At 30.9% G+C, this 19654-nt stretch overlaps 2 protein-coding genes and 1 non-coding gene across 3 annotated transcripts; 1 reads left to right on the top strand and 2 right to left on the bottom strand.

The window, feature by feature from the left end:
- The first annotated feature begins 329 nt into the window (after positions 1–329).
- On the top strand, positions 330–2688 carry LOC108818918 (SKP1-interacting partner 15). Its single transcript, XM_018591875.2, has 2 exons — positions 330–1018; positions 1876–2688. The coding sequence occupies exons 1-2, from the start codon at positions 505–507 to the stop codon at positions 2460–2462; spliced, it is 1101 nt and encodes a 366-aa protein (XP_018447377.2). The 5' UTR covers positions 330–504; the 3' UTR covers positions 2463–2688.
- A 7014-nt stretch (positions 2689–9702) lies between these two features.
- On the bottom strand, positions 9703–9774 carry TRNAQ-UUG (transfer RNA glutamine (anticodon UUG)). The gene has a single exon. It is a non-coding gene; the product is annotated as a tRNA-Gln (tRNA).
- Positions 9775–11207: 1433 nt separating this feature from the next.
- Positions 11208–12502, bottom strand: LOC108840934 (peroxidase 13-like). The gene is made up of 4 exons (XM_057000583.1): positions 12281–12502; positions 11999–12184; positions 11746–11911; positions 11208–11659 (listed from the first exon to the last, which is right to left on the bottom strand). The coding sequence occupies exons 1-4, from the start codon at positions 12485–12487 to the stop codon at positions 11259–11261; spliced, it is 960 nt and encodes a 319-aa protein (XP_056856563.1). The 5' UTR covers positions 12488–12502; the 3' UTR covers positions 11208–11258.
- Positions 12503–19654: the final 7152 nt, after the last annotated feature.

Here is a 19654-nt window from a genome sequence, read left to right as displayed (position 1 = left end):
TTACTTTCAGGAACGGAGGAAGTACATTTTAGTATCTCTTATGTTCTAAATATCTATAAACACAATTTTTATTTTACTAAACTAAAAATTCGGTATATAGTTTTAGTAATTAATATATTATTTTTTCCAATAAACAGGCATCAAACAAGAGTTTCAATAATGTATTTGCCCATACCATTCTGTTAATTATTGATTGATAAAATAAGAACAAAACGAGTCTTTCTTGCTAATAATTCTCTATAGTCTTTTATACACTTTCAATAAAAATTAATAAAGAAATAATAGTCTATGAATACTTTTCGATGATAACCAGACAAGTAGGTGAGTCAGCCCATTAAGACAAGGGTAACTCAAACTCAAAAACCACAACCAATGACAACGCAGAGAACTCGACTTCTCAACCAAGTTCCCATTTTACCCTTTTAACCCTCTTTCCCCAAAAAAAAAAACAAACGACCTCGGTCCATCCTCCGCCGCCGCCGCCGCCGCCGCCGAGTCACCACCATGGAGTCGTCCCCAATCAACCGTCTCTCACCGGACTCACTCCACCAGATCTTCTCATCTCTCCCTCTCCGTCAGATCATGATCTGCAGATCCGTCTGCAAGTTCTTTAACCAGCTCTTGACCTCGCAGTGCTTCACCGAGATCATCTCCTCCCGTCCTCCTCTGAACCTCCTCGCTCTCCGCCCTCCTCACCACCACCGCCACGTGGCGAACGCTCATCCCTACATCCACGTGTACGATCCGGACGAGGACCAGTGGTTCAGATTCAGTCTCGATTTCCTCCCTTTCCGGTCGCCGCAGCCTGTGGCGTCCTCGAGCGGGTTGATCTACCTGTGGGGTGACTCGGTTGGCTCGGCTGACTCGAGCAAGTCGCTCGTCGCGTGTAACCCGTTGACTCGTCAGTTCAAGGTGTTGCCTCAGCTCGGCTCGGCTTGGTCACGTCACGGCTCTGTTCTTGTCGACTCGGCTAATAGAGTCATGGTCCTCACGGAGCTAGCTGCTCTGTATTTCTCAGGTACGGTGGTTAGGTTAGGTTAGGTTAGGCCCTTGTTTTGAGAAACCCTTAGGTGGTAAATTAAGAACTCTATTAGTGGTTTGATTAGTGATTTAGTGGGCCTCTTTAGAAAAAAAATTGGATTAAAAATCTTCATATGAATTCCATTATGATGGTTCAACTTTGAAATGAATCTTTAATGAGTCTAGGTTCAGAAATATGTCACTTTTTGTGTATTTCTTCATGGTTAGAAGACACATTTCAATGGATCATTCTATTTTTTCCAAGTAGAGTAATTCTGAAAGAGAGTGATGAACAAAAAAAATAGAAGTGAACTATTCTATCTATTGAGTAGATCTATTTTTTAATTTATAGAATGAAAAAATAGAATATTTAAACATTTTTATCAAAAAAATTTTACTTTGAAGATGCTGAAGTTTAGAATTTTTTTCATTTTCTTGAACAAAAAAAAACAAATGAATTACTCTATTTATTGAATAAAATGAAGAATAGAATATTTAAAGATTTTTCATTTTGTTTTTGTTAAACTTTTTTTTATGAAAAATAGAGTGCGTTTGAAGATGCTGAATTCTATAATTTTTTTCTAAAATTCCTTCCAAAGTAGAGTGATTCTAAAAAGAGAATGATGAAAAGAATACAAATGAATTACTCCTTTTTACGAAGTAAACTTATATAAAATGAAAATATAATATTAAGCTTTTTATAATATTATTTTTGATCAATCATTTTTACTTCAAAATTCATTTTATGATAATAGAGTGGGGTTGAAAATGCTGGAGATTAGAATTTTTTTCTAAAATTTAAGCATATTAATTTCTTAAAATATTGATCTAAATGATTCATTTCGTTATGTCCAGGACGGGTGGTAGCTAACCAGTGGCTCAAATTCTCATCGAACTTACCGTCGAAACCTAGAAGCCCTGTGTTAATGTCATGTTCTGTTTTCGCCTTGTGCGACGTGGGGTCACCATGGAGAAGCCAGTGGAAGCTCTTCTCGTGTAAGCTAACGAACCTGACAGTAACTCACACGAACTGGACTTGCTTGGAGAGACACGAGTGGGGAGATATTTTCGATATCATAAAACGACCGCGTTTACTGAGAGGGGAAGGTGATTCTAAGCTGTTGATGATTGGTGGGTTAAAGTCAACGTTCTCGTTGAACCCGGCCTGTTCGACGATCCTTATACTTAGGCTTGATTTAGAGAGCTTGGAGTGGGAAGAAGCGGGGAGGATGCCTCTTGATATGTACAGAGGGTTTCAAGAATCGAGTAAGTTTAAGGTTTTTGGAGGTGGTGATAGGGTTTACTTCTCTGCTAAAAGGATGGGGAAGCTTGCAATGTGGGATCTTTGGGGAGGATGGAGATGGGTTGATGGTGTTTCTGGTTATGGAGATGGGTTGTGTCGTGGGTTTGTGTTTGAAGCTAAGCTTACGATGATGCAATGAAGAAAAAAATATTGTGATGTTTATGTTTTATGATTTGTTTGTGTTTCTTAAGCTGTTTTATCTCTTGTCATTGTGTTTTTCTTTGTGTTGTTCTTGAATCCAAGTCTGTGCTTACATGAATTATATCCCTTTCATACTGTCTTATAAGTGTGCAGCAATACAAACGATCATCATGTTCATTTGTTGGTCCTGATTTGAAGGTTACGTTGCGTCAAGCTTTCTCATATTTGCTGTGGATCAAATATTTTACGTTGAATGAAGCTTTCAAGCTTTTCTATAATTTTTTGTGGATCAAGATCATCATTAAGCAAAAAGAAAAAACGGAGGTCATTGATGTCATTAAGCAATTTCTCCTCCATTGAAACTGATCTTTGCCTAGTTGTCAAATACATTTGTGTTAAACCCAATCACGTTGAAGACACATTTTGCATTATGCAACAAATCCAAAGAAATAACTGGAAGTAGGATGAAGATATTGAACAAGTCAAACTTTTGTTTTGTAAATAACTAAAAGTAGGTGTAACGACACGATTTCAAGCTGGTTTAGTTTTTATTTCATTTCGTTGAAATAAACCGGTCTGATGGATGCTACAATACGTTTCTGTATGGTTTCAGTTGTGCCTTTGTTTCATCGTTTTCATGCATCTCCATAATAAACAGAGAAGCCAATCTTGTGAAATTCAGAGTCAAATTTCTATTCAAAATGGAGGGGTGGGGGGAGTGACTAGTGAGCCATCTGTCTTTTTTGGTTAAGGGTGAGCATGTTCCTGAGCCTGTGGAATATGTAGCATCATTGAATTGGATCTCAAGTGTTGATAACCATCTACTTGCCGAAACGTTCAAGCTTTACTCTATACTCATTATAGATTGCACGTATTTTCAGAATATGATATACAAAAAATGTTGCATAGTTTATGTAACATCCCCATTTTTGTTATATATTGGTGCAGTGGAAAGCTTCAAATTTCACTATATCACCAAAGTAAAGAATTAATTTTGTAGAATTCTAGTTTAATTTATAATTTAAAGTGTAGTATTTAGATACTTTTTAAAGATTTTTGACTTTGAAAAAGCTTTAATCTGTTGCGGTTTGGGTTAAAACTGTTTGGTTTATTTTATGTAGGCATTAAGAAAGACGGAAATATTTAAGTTTGAATGTGCATATCTTATACTATTTTTGTTCATTTTTCGTTTGAATGTTATCATTTTTCTTTGGTATAAGATAACCAATAAATTTAATTCTGAAAGATAAGACAAATCTACTGCTACAAACGGCACATATATTGACATGCGTATGGAAATATCAATAACAATATTATTGATTTATTTAACCATATCAAAACCAGCTATGTTGGTATACAATGTTTCAAAATATGTTTGATACATTGTTATTATTTGGCACAAGTCCAGAAACTCATACACTGTTTAAAAATTCTTTCAGCCGCTCCTATTAGGTTAGGATCATTGTTCGATATAAAAAGATGTTGTAAGCAAACAGCCGCATTATTGTCGCCAAACACCCTCTTACAACAGGCTTCTCCGTCCCATGGTTTTGCACCCCATGGTTGTTTGTTTAAAGGATTAAATATGCAACTTGGCATCACGGCTCCGCATTGGTTTGGAATTTCCACCCTCGCTTCAACGATTTTAATCAGAGCTGGAAAGGATGACAAGAGAATGATGAGGGCAGTGGGAATCAGTGGAGTGATCTTCATTATAGTAGCTTGTCAAATTTCCAACAAAAATGTATGCATGTGCGGAAATAACATATGTTTTAAAAAAAAAAAAAAAAAAAAAAATAACATATGTTTTCTTCGTTTTGTTTTATGTCCTTTATGTAAGAAATTGGAAACTATAAGTAGTGCTTTTTAACATTTACACAAAAAAAACTATAATTAGTGCTCTTAAAATACATGAAAAATTGAAAAGTGGAAATCGCTTCATACAAAGAAGGGAAGGATGCTAATTATGGTCTTTAAAAAAAAAATCTTGACTTGTTCAATATCTCCATTCTATTCTTATAGGAGATGCTATTGGATAGTGAATTTAAAGTTATCTATTTAGATTTTATAATTTAGAGTTATTTAAAATTATTTAAAATTATTTATTAAATCTAGTGTTACTGGTTATTCTATTTAAATATTCTTAGTAAAAGATTTTGAAGTCTAGGGGTATTGGTTATTGTATTTACAACTTCTGCATTAAGGGAATTAGAAATTGATTGTTATTTAATTCATGAATATCTGAATACAACATTTAGAATGTAGTGCGATTCATGTTTGGTAGATTTTCACAATCCATGTGCTAAACATTTAGAAAGAGTTTAAATGAATTTGGATAACATTCCATGTGTAAAATATATCTAGAGCAAATACTAAAGTTTTTATTATAAAGTTTGCATATCGAATCTGTAAAACTAACAAGTATCTTGCGTTTCTCGATGATCAAAACTACTCAGTATATTGATTTTCTGCCGCTTGCTTAAGCAGAGATCACTGGCCATTACTTTCCTTCAGGTTGTTGTTGGAAGAGGTAATGAGACTTTTTTTCTGGTGGGATCCTTGGACCAGCATAGGTCCTCTGATTCATTATTTGGGTCCAAATGCTCCCATCTCAAATTGGCATTCCTTCGGGATCTTTAGTTTCTGACTACATAACTAACGGGTCCTGGTCACTGTCACTAGCTCATGCTCGCTCTGATCGCCAAGCAGAGCCGGCTCGTGGGCCAAGCAAAAAAAGCAATGGCTTCCAGCAGACATTTTTATCAACAAAATTCAGGCCACATTTTTTTCAAAAAAAATTGCTTTATTCTAGTGGTATATCATCAAGTGCAAGGTGTACATAGTGGATAAACCCGGGTTCAATTCTCCCCAAGTGGCCACTTTTTTTGTTTTTGCTTCTAGTCTCCTTAACTCTAGGACCGGCTCTGCCGCCAAGTTTCAGCTATGTCGGCTATCTCTTCAATCATCCCTTCTCAATCTCCAGATAATAGTTTGTGGTGGGTTGGTTCTACAATCTGCAACCGCTTTAGCTCAGAGCGCACATGGGAGGTCATCGGTTCCTTGGGCACATTTTCTTTGGAACTCTGTAATTGTTTCTAAGCATTTTGTTACTGCTTGACTATTCTTGGTAGACAGAAACCCCACCCTTTCTAGTGTGAACGCGTGGAACCAGGACATTGACATTACTTGTCTGCTGTGTGGTTCACATGATGAAGCTAGGTCTCACCTATTTTTTTACTGCTCTTACTGTTGGTATTGCTGGAATACAATTCTAGGCAGGTTCAGGCTGCAGGGTCCCCCGAGGTCTTGATATTCCTTGTATATGCATGAAACCATTTCAGTAAACATCAAATGAATGATAGTAAGAAAGCGTGACAAATGAAAGAAAAAATATTGCTATATGCTTACTTATATATTTCGTTTGCATTGTACCGGGACTATATATTGATTGAGAAGAACCCTTGGTTCATGCAAATACGCAAGCTTTGTCACGTTGAGTAAACTCAGGTTCTTTGGGGGTTATATAACATTTACTTTTTGCCAAAACCTACATAACAATTATGAGCACTTTATGTTATCCTTATCTAGATTAAGAGCCAAGCAAATCATTTTTCTAAAAGATTGTCACTTTATTTTTTTAAAGGCAAGACAAACCGTCTTGGTTTGGCAGTTTTACTTTGATCTCTTCATCGTTAGCTTCAAACTACTTCTCTTCATTGTTCATCTATATTTTCTAGCTAGACGTGTGATCAAAAGTAAAAAAGAATGAGCAACACGAAGAAATCACAATGCAGATTAAAAAGGAAGCCTCGTACCACTTTTATGGCCAAATCTGGTTTGATTTTTCCTAGAAACGATCTTGCATGAAGATGACAAAAAAAGGCGTTAGGGCATCATTATTGGTGGGCAGTAAACAAAATCCCTTAATTAGCTTTTTTTTTTTTTTTTGTCATGAAAAGCATAAGGGTAGTTTTTATATAGGAATTTTTTTTCATTTTCTTTTTCGGTTCTCTCCCTTTTTTTCTAAGGGCTGCCTTAAGGTCTTCTCAGTCTGAACCAAATCGAAAGGTGTATCAAGAACGTTTTCTCTGTCTGACTATCTCCAAACTTTAGAAGAACATCTGATTGATTGACGCACGAAAAAAATGAAAAGATTACGACTACATTCACATTTACAACTTCAATGGATATATAAGCATTCCCATCGGTGAGTATATTACCGCTAGTATTTAAAAAAGTATACTTAATTTTAATATAATTTAATTAATAATTAAAATTTTAAATTAAAAAAGAAAATCTAAGCCACTCTTCGAGTAACATCTGTCCAGAGGATATCTATATTTTGTCTTGGGGTTGTCTGCACCAAATTTTTTGTTCTCCTCTCTCCACCTTTTTCTTATTTTTATTTTTTATTCCTAGAAAAAATTAAAGGGCTTATTTGCCCAATAACCAAAAAAAATTGGGAAATTAGATATCCCAAAATTAAATACCCAGATATACCGTTGGGATTATGTTAAGATTTTTGTTCCATAGAAACAGATGACGTAGAAAACAGTCGGTTGAAAACAGTCGTGGCTAAACACCCTATTACAACAGTAGTTTTTCTAAAAAAAAAAAAAAAAAAAACAGTAGTTTTTCTCCCATGGTTGCGAGTTTAAAGGTTGGAATAATCAACTCGGAGACACGTCTCGGCATTGGTTTGGAGTTTCCCCACCCTTGCTTCAACGATTTTAATCAGAGCTTAAAATGATGACAAGAGAATGAATGATGAAGGCAATGGGAACCAATGGAATGATCGTCATTATAGTAGCTGGTCAACTTTACAATTAAAACACAAGATGAATTTATTGAATATGTAGGAATCATCTGTTTTCTTGGTTTTGTTTTATGTTCTTTAGAAAGAAACTGGAAACTGGAATCAGTGGTTCCTACGATACATGAAAAATCAATTTCTATAAAGAAGGAAATGATGCTGATTCTATATTATTTACAAAACAAACGATTGAGTTGTTCAATATCTTCATCCTAATATTATTAGTTCTTTCTTTTGTTTTGTTGCATAGTGAAAATGTCTTGAACGTGAATGACTTTAACACAAAATGTATTTGACAACGAGGCAAACTTTGATATCATCTGCCACTGAGAAAAAAAAAAGACTCAGAGCGACCCATTATCTTTCAAGTTAACAAACCCTGAGTTCATTGTATGCATTGTAGTATCGTGGGTATTGATCACCACGTCAAGCTTATTGTCATGTATATAGCAAACTTAGTATATTTTCCTCAGTCAGATCCGGCTGCAATGTTATCATATACATTATTTCGAATTATTTTTGACATATTGTTTTTTTTTTTTGAGCAAACATGTTGTTATAGTTATTTTTGACATATGGTTATAGTTATTTTTACTCTAGTAGGATGTATAATAATATTTAAACTAGGTGATAACCTGCGTCCTACGCAGGATAAATATATTAAAGAGATTATTACTTTTAATTTATAGATAATAGAAAGCTAAAAGTAGTCACAAATATTAGATATAATAAAATATTTAACTATAATGTACATATTAATATAATGTAAGCTTATTTATAGTTTTATATAAAAGTTTGTGTAATTAGAGAGATGCATTGAATTATATTGTACGAAAAAAAACTTTAAGAATAAGCAAAGAAATATATAAATTTATTATGAATAAGAAATGAAAATAAGCAAAATTTTTATTATTATGCATTTTTGAATGATGCTTTTAAATTGTTTGGGTTGTGATGGAGGTGTGGGCATAAGATAGGCAAGATATATATAGTATTCCGAATATAAATTGTAGGCGAGAAAGAATCTCTATGTATCAAGATTTTAATAGTTGATTGATCATGTTTTGGCTTCTAATTGTAGGCAACGTAACTTATATATGAATTATTTGTCTATAATCCCAAATTAATTGTCTAATTTGCATTAAGTTCTAATCTCCTGATTGATAATATTTATGTCTAGGACTTTGCAATTGATCATGTTTCCGAATATAGATTGTAGGCGAGTGAATTTCTCTATGTAATTAATATTTTAATCACTGATTGATCATTTTCCAAAACTATTTGTAGGCGAGGTAAATTTTATAGAAAAATATTTATGTCTACAATCTCAAACTGATAGTTTAATTTGCATTAAGTTCTAATCTACTGATCGCTTATATTTATGTCTAGAATCCCTAATGATCATGTTTGCGAATTTAAATTGTAGACAAGTTGATTTCTCTATGTAATTAAGATTTTAATCACTCATTGGTCATGTTTCTGAAATTAATTATAGGCGGGGTAACTTCTTTGAGGAATTACTTATGTATATAATCTCAAAAAATCTCAAATTGATAATTTAATTTGCATTAATTCTAATCCACTGGTTATATTTATTTCTAGAATTCCTAATTGATCATGTTTCCGAATTTGATTGGTAAAAAACTAATAGTGTAGACTCAAAATAGTATTGGTGACAAATTAGTCTAACGTAAAAAACAATTCAATGTGTGGTCATATTTATACGTGGTATACTATCAACTAAAGTTTTATATGCAATCATATTCATAATTTAGCATAATTTAATATTTTATTGACGCATGTTTGATTTGATTCTGTTATTAAATATACAACATGAAATAATATGGTGTTATCACATATGAAATGACATTCTTGTTAATAACACATGAATATAAAGTTATTATTAAAAAAAATACTTCTTAAATAATATAAAAGGGATGAAAACATATAATAAACTTACTCAAATCTCAGTGATTTATCGATGAGTAAATCAAATGCATCATGATTAATGATCCGTGTAATAGTACATGGAAAATAATAAAGACAAAACATTAATCGTAAATATTGTATTTTTGGTTAGTCAATAAGGAATAAATTATAATGTAGTGACCAATGGCAATTAGTGTAATTAGTCTAGTTAACTAAGGGGTTTTGAATATAGATTTTGAGAGAGCATGTGGTGATGACACGTAGGAAATGACACTAATGTAAATCACACATGAATTAAAGCTTACTTGTTTCTAATACTCCAAAATAATATATAGGGGATATTTGGAGAAATAGAGGCGTAACGAACTTTTTTTTTTTGCTTAAGGAACATTACACCTTTCCGAAATAGAATCAGCAGCTAGGTTTAGCTTAGAAATATAGAATCCTCAGTTGGGACACAACGAAAAGATAATTAAGGGAATTAAAAAAAACCATAAGGTCCTACCGGGAGTCGAACCCAGGTCGCTGGATTCAAAGTCCAGAGTGCTAACCACTACACCATAGAACCTTTATGTCTCACAATGTATTGTGTTATTATTTTTCCGACAAACATATGTACCACGAATTGGCATGGACTCGCCATTTGTAGGAAGAACTAATGTATTTTCTTTTCTTTTCGGGTCAATTTATGCTCTTTTTATAACTCAAAAATTAATTTCATATACTCTCACAAGAATATACGAAAACAAAAATAAGAAATAGTGTTGCAATAAAGTTTCAGTAGATAAGGGTCGGTGAGGGAAAGAACATTTTAGTTAGAAATAGTTTTGCCTTTTAATTTGAAAACCAGTTTTCACAACAAAAAAAAAGAGAAAAAAAGAGCGAGATAGTTTTCTAGCGAAAAATTCTTGGGTTCACCCAACCAATAGAATTTCGTTATTTCATATTCAGTATCTTTTAAAAAAGAAACAAAATATTTTAAATTATATTAATATTTTCAAACTAAAAAATAAAAATAAATATTAATTGCAAACAAAAATACGTTTTAGAAAAATATATTTTTAATACTGTCAGCCAAACACTAAACCCTAAATCCTAAACCCTAAACCTTGGGTAAATCCTAAACCCTTAGGTAAATCCTAAACCCTTGGTAAATCCAAAATGGTTGGATAAATTTTAAATCATACGGTTTAAGATTTATCCAATGGTTTATGATTTATCCAAGGGTTTAGGGTTTAGTATTTAGGGTTTAGGGTTTAGTGTTTTGCTGATTGTGTTAAAAATATTTAAAAAAAAATCCAAAGATTTAGGATTTATTCAAGGATTTACCATGGTTTTAAAGTTTATGATTTAGGGTTTAGAGTTTAGAGTTTAGTGTTTTGTTGACGGTATTTTAAATATAATTTTTTTTGCGACTACTATTATTTTATATTTATTTTTTATTTAAAAAACATAATAAAACTTGACAATATTTTGTTTCCTTTTTTAAAAGATATTAAATATGAAATAACGAAATTCTATTGGTTGGGTGAACCTAAAGGTTCACTTTAGGGGTGAACCCAAGTATTTCTCTTTTCTAGCCTCAAAGGTGTCACTGCGGTTAAAGCACACACACACAAAAGGATAACCATGTTTTTAATTCATCCCATAGAAATATATTTTTGGTGGTGAACATTGCAAGCCCCCTTAGTACACATTGAACTCTAGCAGAATATCATCATTTAGTTCTAACATAACCTAATAATTGAATCAAATGTGTCATCTCAGTACTTGAATTACATTACTTGGTTATGTCATATTTTTTTTCCTTTTAATTAATCGAACTCTACTTTGTTATACAACCCCCAAACCATTTCATTCAAGTCCATCAAAAGTGAAATGGATTCTACCAAACTCAAGATAGTTATGCTAATGCTACCTTCATATTCTCTAACATCTTTTTGTTACACGTTTTTGACCATTGTCATAAAATCCTATACATCATTTTATTTAGATCCAACATACTCGGATATTTAATAGTATAAATCAAATATGAGCTCTTATTACTCGAAACTAATTTGTAGCATTGCATATGCGTCTGATCTCTCCCTTAATACCAATCTTCACCCCAATGGAACCCATCTTAACCATGGCTTTAGCGAAATCCGTAGCAAAACTAGCCTTCGAACTCCCATTAGTCACCACATACGAATCAATCATCTGTTTCATGTTATTGTCTTGGTACAAAACAGAGTCCGATAGAATGACTCCTTTACCATTTCTGATGTTCCTAAATATTTGGTCGTCGAACACAAACTGGCTTTCCCAATCCAAAGGAATCCTTACATTAACATCGCCGCCTTGAGGACACTTTGACCTCAGCACTTGGAAGAACTCTGGATTTATAGTCGGATCTTTAGCATCTAAACGTGGTACGACAAAGAAACACGCCGTTGTACCAATAGTATGTGCACCTGTAAAAAGAAATAAAGTTTTGATTAACAAGGGATGTCTATATTTAATTAAAATTGTCGAGATTAATTTAGGATAATTAAATTACCAGCACTAAGAAGTACAAGATCTAAATCTGAAAGCCCTTTTTCTCTGAATTTTGATTTCAAAGTGTTTATGGAATCTTCAACATCTGGCAAATTTGCAGCGTTACTCTTTTCTGCAGTCTGGCCATCTCGTCGACCGGTTGGAACATCGTAAAAAGGTCCTTTTGCCTGTTAACGTAATATTCAGTTTTACAAGTATAACCCAAGAAAGAGACACGAACACAATCACTATTATTCGAAAGTATTAAGTGTTACCGCAACAACAGCATCTCTAGCAGCAAGAGCAACGATGTCAGCACAAGACACAACTCCGGGACACAAACGTTCAAGCTCTGATTTAGCACCGTCTATAACATCGAAACCGCCTACACCGGCGTTACCCGCGGCAAACCTCTCATCATTATTTACGACGTGTTTGATTAGGATAGACCCATCACAACCCTCCAAATGATACAACCAAACCAGTTTATATATGTCGGTAATTAATCAAATAGTAAAATACGGTTTTTTCGCATTGGGTTTTCTTAGAAAACGCACCTCAACAAAGCAGTCATGGAAGTGGAGACGGAGTAAGACAGCAGCACTTCCCGGGTCACGGGTCACTGCTTGTTGGACTACTTTACGGACGATTGATTCTGCTGATGGACATGTTTTTGAGTAGAACCCAACATGAAGTTGCGCCTTTGAAAGACTTAACTGGCCATTAGCAATAAACAAAACTAAAAATGTTGCAGTAGTGATCATTTTTGGAGTAAATAAATAATTCGATATAATCTCTCGTACTCCACGTCTCATTTTTTTAATGAAGTTGCAAAGTTTTGTAATTGTTTCGTCGATATTTATATGCATGGGGGATACATATCGTTCATATTTTTTGACTTTATGTCATTCATTGTATTTGTAGAGCTGTTACCGCGTAAATTGCTTACGAAAGGTGACAAAACTTTTATTCGATTTGTGAGAAGTAAGTATTAAGTAACATTTAAACAAAATAGTACTAAACTATTAACGTGGCGAGAATTAACGTTAGAAAACTGCATGTGGCAACCAATTAAAGAGGTATATATTGAAATATATCGTAACGTTTTTTTGTTTTGCTCTGCAAATTGTCAATGTAAGTATCACGAAGCTCAACCAAATGAACGCACATGGCAACAAATTTTATAAGTGCGACAAGTTCGATGAATTGTTCTTATGTGGACGACTCTCTATGAAACAGAAAGTTTCCAGCTAACTTGTTTAGCTCTGTTGCATCTGTGTGTCTTAAATCTCTGATGTACCAGTAAAATGCCCAGCACTCGTGGGTACGGTATGCCTTTTCGGTTTAGGAAAATTACTATTTCTATTGGGAAAAGAAAATCGAGTTTTTTTGAGACTGTATAAATATGGATCTAAGAGTTTGTAAATTATTATCACATCATTAATAAGAAACCCTAAAACGGGTATTTGCCTCAATACGTTTTCTTCTCTATTCTTTTTCTAAAACCTAAACGACGGCTGTTCACAACAAGCTCTTTGTCACGTGAGGATATTTGTTATAACAGCACGTGAAAGTCGAATTTATAACAGCTAATCATAATTAATTATGAATATGATTAGACAAAAGCAGCTAAGGAGACTGTAACTTAGGTTAGATAGTAAATCTTGTGTGTTTTATATCACAAGATTAACAAGTCTTTGAACTGGAAACATTAATTTGGGTGGTTGCATGTCTAAATTTGCTAATCATTTTTCAGTTAGCATTAATTGTTTTCCCTCTTTTTTTTTATTAACCAAGGGTGTCTTGCAGGTGGAGATCCAGTCGACTAACCTCCTGAAAGCTATCCACCGGTAACAGGCAAGTTTGGTTGTTCTACGTGTGAATTAGAGATCCACACCACCTAATCACATGAGGAGCTAATAGTTTCGCATTCACGGGGAGGCAGTCTAATTATTTCAAATTTGTTACATCTTTTAGAACAGTTTTCGCAGCAGGAACATTTTACCTTTTTAATAACGAAAATGTTATAGTTTACATTTTTAACAAAATACTAAACAAGTGACATGGAAGATGTAAAAAAGGGGAGAAAACAAAACAAAACAAAACAAGTGATGGAGATATTATAAAAGGTTAGGGCCAAAAATAATATATTATTTGGGAGGGCATTTCTAACTCTATTTAATTTTCTACTCTAAACATCATTTTGTATAAAATATGTTCTAATACACTTTTCAACTTTAAAATGAAACAATAGTTAGAGTTACTTCATTTATGGAGTAACCTTACCCGTTATTCTATTTTTAAGTTTAACTTAATTTTATTTATAGAACTGTCCTATAAATTTTGAATGTTTTTATTTCATACTAAATAATATTTAATACGATAACCTGAAAATAAATATGATATTCCATAAGAGACTCTTTAAAAAAATTACATAAAAATGCATAAACTAATAAAAACCAAACTAAAAAAAAATATAAACAGATATAATATAAATAAGTGATTTAATAATAAGATAAATCATTTCTGAAATCACCATGATTGATAAAATATTGTCCAAACGAGCAAAATATCTAAGTTTGAAATTTTCTTGCTTAATTTAAGAAAATCATGGATAAAGAAGCTCATTATACATTATGAAATCCATTAGTTGAGCATTTGTGCGAGAAATATATTATAATACTCGTTACGAACCAAAATATACTATCTTATATATATTTATAATAAATATTTAATTTTAAAAATTATATTTTATGGATATTTTACAAACATAAGATACTTAATTTAATTTTAAGTTTTTATAAGTAGAAGGTATTAATAATAATTATTAATTAAATCAAATATAATTATTTTAGAATACTTATTTTGGGGGGTAAAAATAGAATAATACATTGTAGTAAAATCTAATTCTATTTTGTTGTTTCTCTATTTTTAGAGTAAAAATTGGAGTAGTACATTAAATATAAGAAGTCAATTAGGATCATCACCCGTTTGTGTTTAGAAATTTTTTTTTTAAATTAAAAACAATATATATATTATATATATATATATATATATATATATATATATATATACCCAAAATATACAATTCTAAATTTTATGAATAGATAAAAAAATTTATAAACACAAGACCATTTATATAACCAGGATCATACAGTACACAAAATACATGACTTTTCATGCAAATATAAAGTATATGCAACTCAAACGCCTCTGCCTTTCAACTGAAAAAAAATGTATTTGGCAACTGGATACGTCCCTAAAGCTCAAACATTTTCTTTAGAAGGCAAATAACAGAGCTCTCCCTGTCGGCTACATTTTAGAAACTCAAGGCATAACAGGAGCTTCCAACTGCAAGCGATGCGGAGCTAGAGAAATAGAGCTCCATGTTCTACTGCATTGTCCTTTTTCTGCAAAAGTTTGGGAACTGGCTCCCTCTCTCTTCAAACCCGCGGAGGACATCACCTCTGTCTCAGACCTCCTACACCATTGTCGCAGACTACTAAACCTTCCTCCTATAGGTCTGGGATCAACACCACTCTATCCCTGGATCTTATGGGTTCTCTGGACAAACAGGAACAAGCTCTTATATGAAGATAAAAAAATCACAGAGGAGGCCTCAATATTGAAAGCAATTCAAGACGCTCGAGCCTGGAAAGCAGCTCAAACACATGTTAAAATGCCTTCCCTACCACAGAATGTGGTTACAAATGGTACTGTTGTTGTTTTTCAAGCTCCTAACTCTTATACATGGACCTCATTTTCAGCTGCAGCTTGGGATCCATCGACCGGAAACTGCGGTATCGGATGGCAACTCCGCGACTCCTCCAACTCCATTGCAAAAAACTCTTCATCACACCGGCGCTCTGTACCTTTCGGCCCTAGTAACCGAAGCTCTGGCGGTTAAAGCTGCACTCCTTGCTGCAGTCTCCTCTCAAGTTCGAAGCCTCACCATGTACTCCGACTCGAAGAACCTCGTTTCTCTCCTGAAGAATCATGGCAAAGATGTAACTCTACAAGGCGTGCTCTTTGACATCAGATTGTTGGCTTTCTCTTTAGACTCTATCACTTTTCAGTTCATTCCTCGCTTAGCTAATGTTGATGCTGATACTCTTGCGAAATCAGCCTTGCTTTATTTCCCTGTATCTGCACCTTTTGCAGAGTAACAATTTCTCTTTTAATCAATGAATGCTAGTTCGATCAAAAAAAAATGCAACTCAAACAGATCAAGAAAACTATGAACCTAGAGATTCTTTTATAAGTTGTATTGTGAAATACCTGATCCTTCTACGTATTAAAATAATTATCATGTGTAAGTGTGAATGTGCATATGCGTATAAATCATTTTTGCACTTGAACTTGATTTGATTTTATAACCAACCCATAATATATCTCACTTCTGTTCTCATGCGCTGCCTCATAATTAGGCTTCTTACTCATCATTATTCCTTGTTTATATTTTTAACATACATCTATATATATATATTCAATTCGCGCGTAGCGCGAATTTATATTAATAATTAGTTTCATTTTATGCTAATTTTAAGATAAAAATTATAATTAGTTTATAAGCATTTTATATGAAATTTTATTCAGATTCTACTTTATTATTTTCCTATTTAAAAATTTATACAATTATACCATTTAAATAACTATCATTGAGATATCCTTTGTTTTTGTATGTAAATGTGTAATTGTATTTATAAAAATGTTTATATTGTTTACTAAACTTATTTTTAAAATTAAATACATTGTTCTATGCATATTAACTATTAGTACATCAAAAATATTTTTATTACAAATTTTGTATATCTTTCTATATTTTAATGACATAAAATATTAATGCATACGCACAACATTTAGCTTTGCTTTGTATTTACAAATTTTGACAATGGAAGTACAATTATTATATATTTATTTTGTGCATATATGTATTTGAAATTTTCATATTTAATTCTTTTATATGCATATCTGATAGTATTAAGATTTAGGTTTTTATCATAATAAATGATTTGATGAAATTAAAATAATAGTGAATATTAATTTTAGATATAAGTAAAAGGGAAATAAAGATATACAACTTTAAAATATTGTTAATCAATATTTTATTTATTAAAATAAACATATTGTTAATCAATATTTTATTTGTAATATTTATTAAAGTATTAGATATAACTTCTACTTGATCTGTTGCAATAATAATTAAGGGTGGTATTATGACGTTTTATTAGTTCACATCATATTTCATAAACTTAGATAATATAGTTCCAAATTAACAAATGTTTAATGTTTCAGAAAATGTCAATATTACTTGTAAATATTACTAAAACTTTCAATTAATTTATTTTGGTAGCAACTTTAAATTTTATGTTTTCGTATATTTCAATAACATTTTCTTTTATATTTCTGTGATGGAACTCATGTGAGATCATTTTTTAATTTTATATGTTATGTCAATTGATTTAATAAAGTTTGAAAAGCATAGATCATATAAATTTTATCGGTGAATTACGCTAAGGATTTATGAAAGTCACCATGTACTTTGCCTAATTCTAAATGACCATATTTTTAAAAAAAAAATTGTATATTATAAACTATTTAGAATTTTTTCATAAAAACATATTTGATTAGTTTCTTGATGAGTAAATTACCTTGTTAATTCATTTGTTTGAAAACACATAGAAAAACAACTTGTTAACAATATATGTCATGCATAAGTGAATTATTCTTACCATTACTTATGTTTTATAAAGGTTTGTAAGTTATGGTAAGCTACAGAATGAATGGGCTCGGTAAAAAATAATCACAATCAACCATTACTTAAAAAAACTAATATTAAAATTTTAGTCGATATCAATACAAATAAAAATTCTTAACTACTAAATTTCATTCAACCTTTTAATTATTTATTTTATTTTTATTTATATGCTTTTTTAAGGAATTAGCATATATATCAAGTTAGATTATTTTTACTTTCACTTTTTTGTTTATATTTTTAAGTTTATTTGATAGATATTTTTTAGAAATATTAAGATTTATAAAAAAATATTAAACTGCGATGCTGATTCTAAATATTTTTGGTATTTTCAATTATATGTGATTTTTAATAGCATATAGTCCTTAGCTTATTGTAAAAAAGGTTATGTAAATAATTATATTTTGTAATCTTTATTATTTTAAGTTTCCAATAATTAATTATAAATATTAATTTAACTCTTAATATAACTTTTTAAAATTGTTAATTTATTTTCTGTAATTTTCTGTTGATATTTTTTTTAACATTTACATACATGGTTTTTAAAAGTTCTTTTTTTTTAAATGTTCATTTGTTATTTAATTTTTTTTGTTTAGTTTCAAATATTTAGTATTTTGTCATCTTAAAATTGAGTTTATAGATCAAGTTAATTTTTTATAATAAAATTTGTTTATTTGATATCTTATTTGATTTTTTTTTTATATTTTGAGAGATATAATTTTCTGAAATTTTGTATTTATTCATATATATATAACTAAAATACTGGTTTGGTTTATTATTATAGTGATATTTTAAATTCTATGTGAACACCTTAAATAAATTATATAATCAATTTGAAACCATAATGTTCTTTAGATTCATATGTGAATAAAAACTGCTTTAAATTCATATTGTCTTTATTATTTGATATCCTTACATTTTAAGATTATTTTTGTTGTTTAATTTTATGTTGATCTTCCAATTAAATCATATATTAAACTGATTCCTTTAATGATTTTTCATTTTTGTTTCCTAAATGTAATACTGATATCTTTTTTTTTTTTTTGAAAGAAATAGCTTCAGCTTTGAAATCATATGTTTTTTACAAAAGTGCTTTAGATTCATATTGTTTTAGTTATTTAAAATTCATGTATTCTTTAAGATTTTTTATAGTTTATTTTATGTTGATCTTCCAAAGATTTTAGTTTATATATCAAACTGATTCCTTTACTGATTTTTCTTTTTTTCTAAATTTAATATTGATTGCCTTTTTATTTTGAAATATTTGTTTTTTTGGGAATTTTCAAAATACCACTTTGAATGTACCATTATTCATCTTTACCACCACTAAAAACACATTTTCAAAAATATCTTATTTATTACAAGGTTAAAGACTCTTATGGCTTTGATTGGTGACATGAGTTAGAGTTGATTAAGTTTGATTTAGGAGTATAACTCAAAAATGTTACCAATCATGAGTTAGTTTTAATTTTCTGACTTAATGCTTGAGTTAGAATGTGTTATTATTGAGTTACAATTTTGACTTACCCCTTTGAAAAAAATGATAACTCAACTCTTAATTCAACATCAAACAAAATTCAATGTATTAGAAGTTTAGTTAATAATTTTTTTGTGTTAAGTTAGTTATCCTACGTTTATTTTAGTTTTTAACAATTTAAATTTTCTTAAATGCACCCACTATCTCATGTTAAGATGTTGGAATTAATAAAATGTTTTCAAAAAAACCTAAATTCCTATTTACTCACTAGTCAAAAGATGTTTATAAGCAATTATTTCTATTTGAATTAGTAAAACAAAAATGTTCATATTATTTTAGTTGCTAATTCTGTTTAATGGCTAAAAATTTACAAACATAAAATATTATATATAAATATATAGGTACTTTTAGAATATACACAAAGTATATTTCCTTCATTTTTAATATAATATATTTTGTAAATTATTTTATCAAATTTATAATAAACATTATTATTATTGTATTCATTATTTTAAAATTATACATACTACAATTTATACATCAAAAATGTTACCAGTCAAAAATTTTAAAATTATAGTAACTCATATTTTTACTGCGAACTCACTACATAAATCTACAGTTTATACCACATAATTTTTACTGCGAGTTACATCAGATCGTAACTTTTATTGTAACTCAACTCTAATTCAACATGTCACC

This window comes from Raphanus sativus, chromosome 2, assembly GCF_000801105.2.
Source record: "Raphanus sativus cultivar WK10039 chromosome 2, ASM80110v3, whole genome shotgun sequence".
NCBI lineage: Eukaryota > Viridiplantae > Streptophyta > Magnoliopsida > Brassicales > Brassicaceae > Raphanus > Raphanus sativus.
This window is presented reverse-complemented; position numbering and strand designations above follow the sequence as displayed.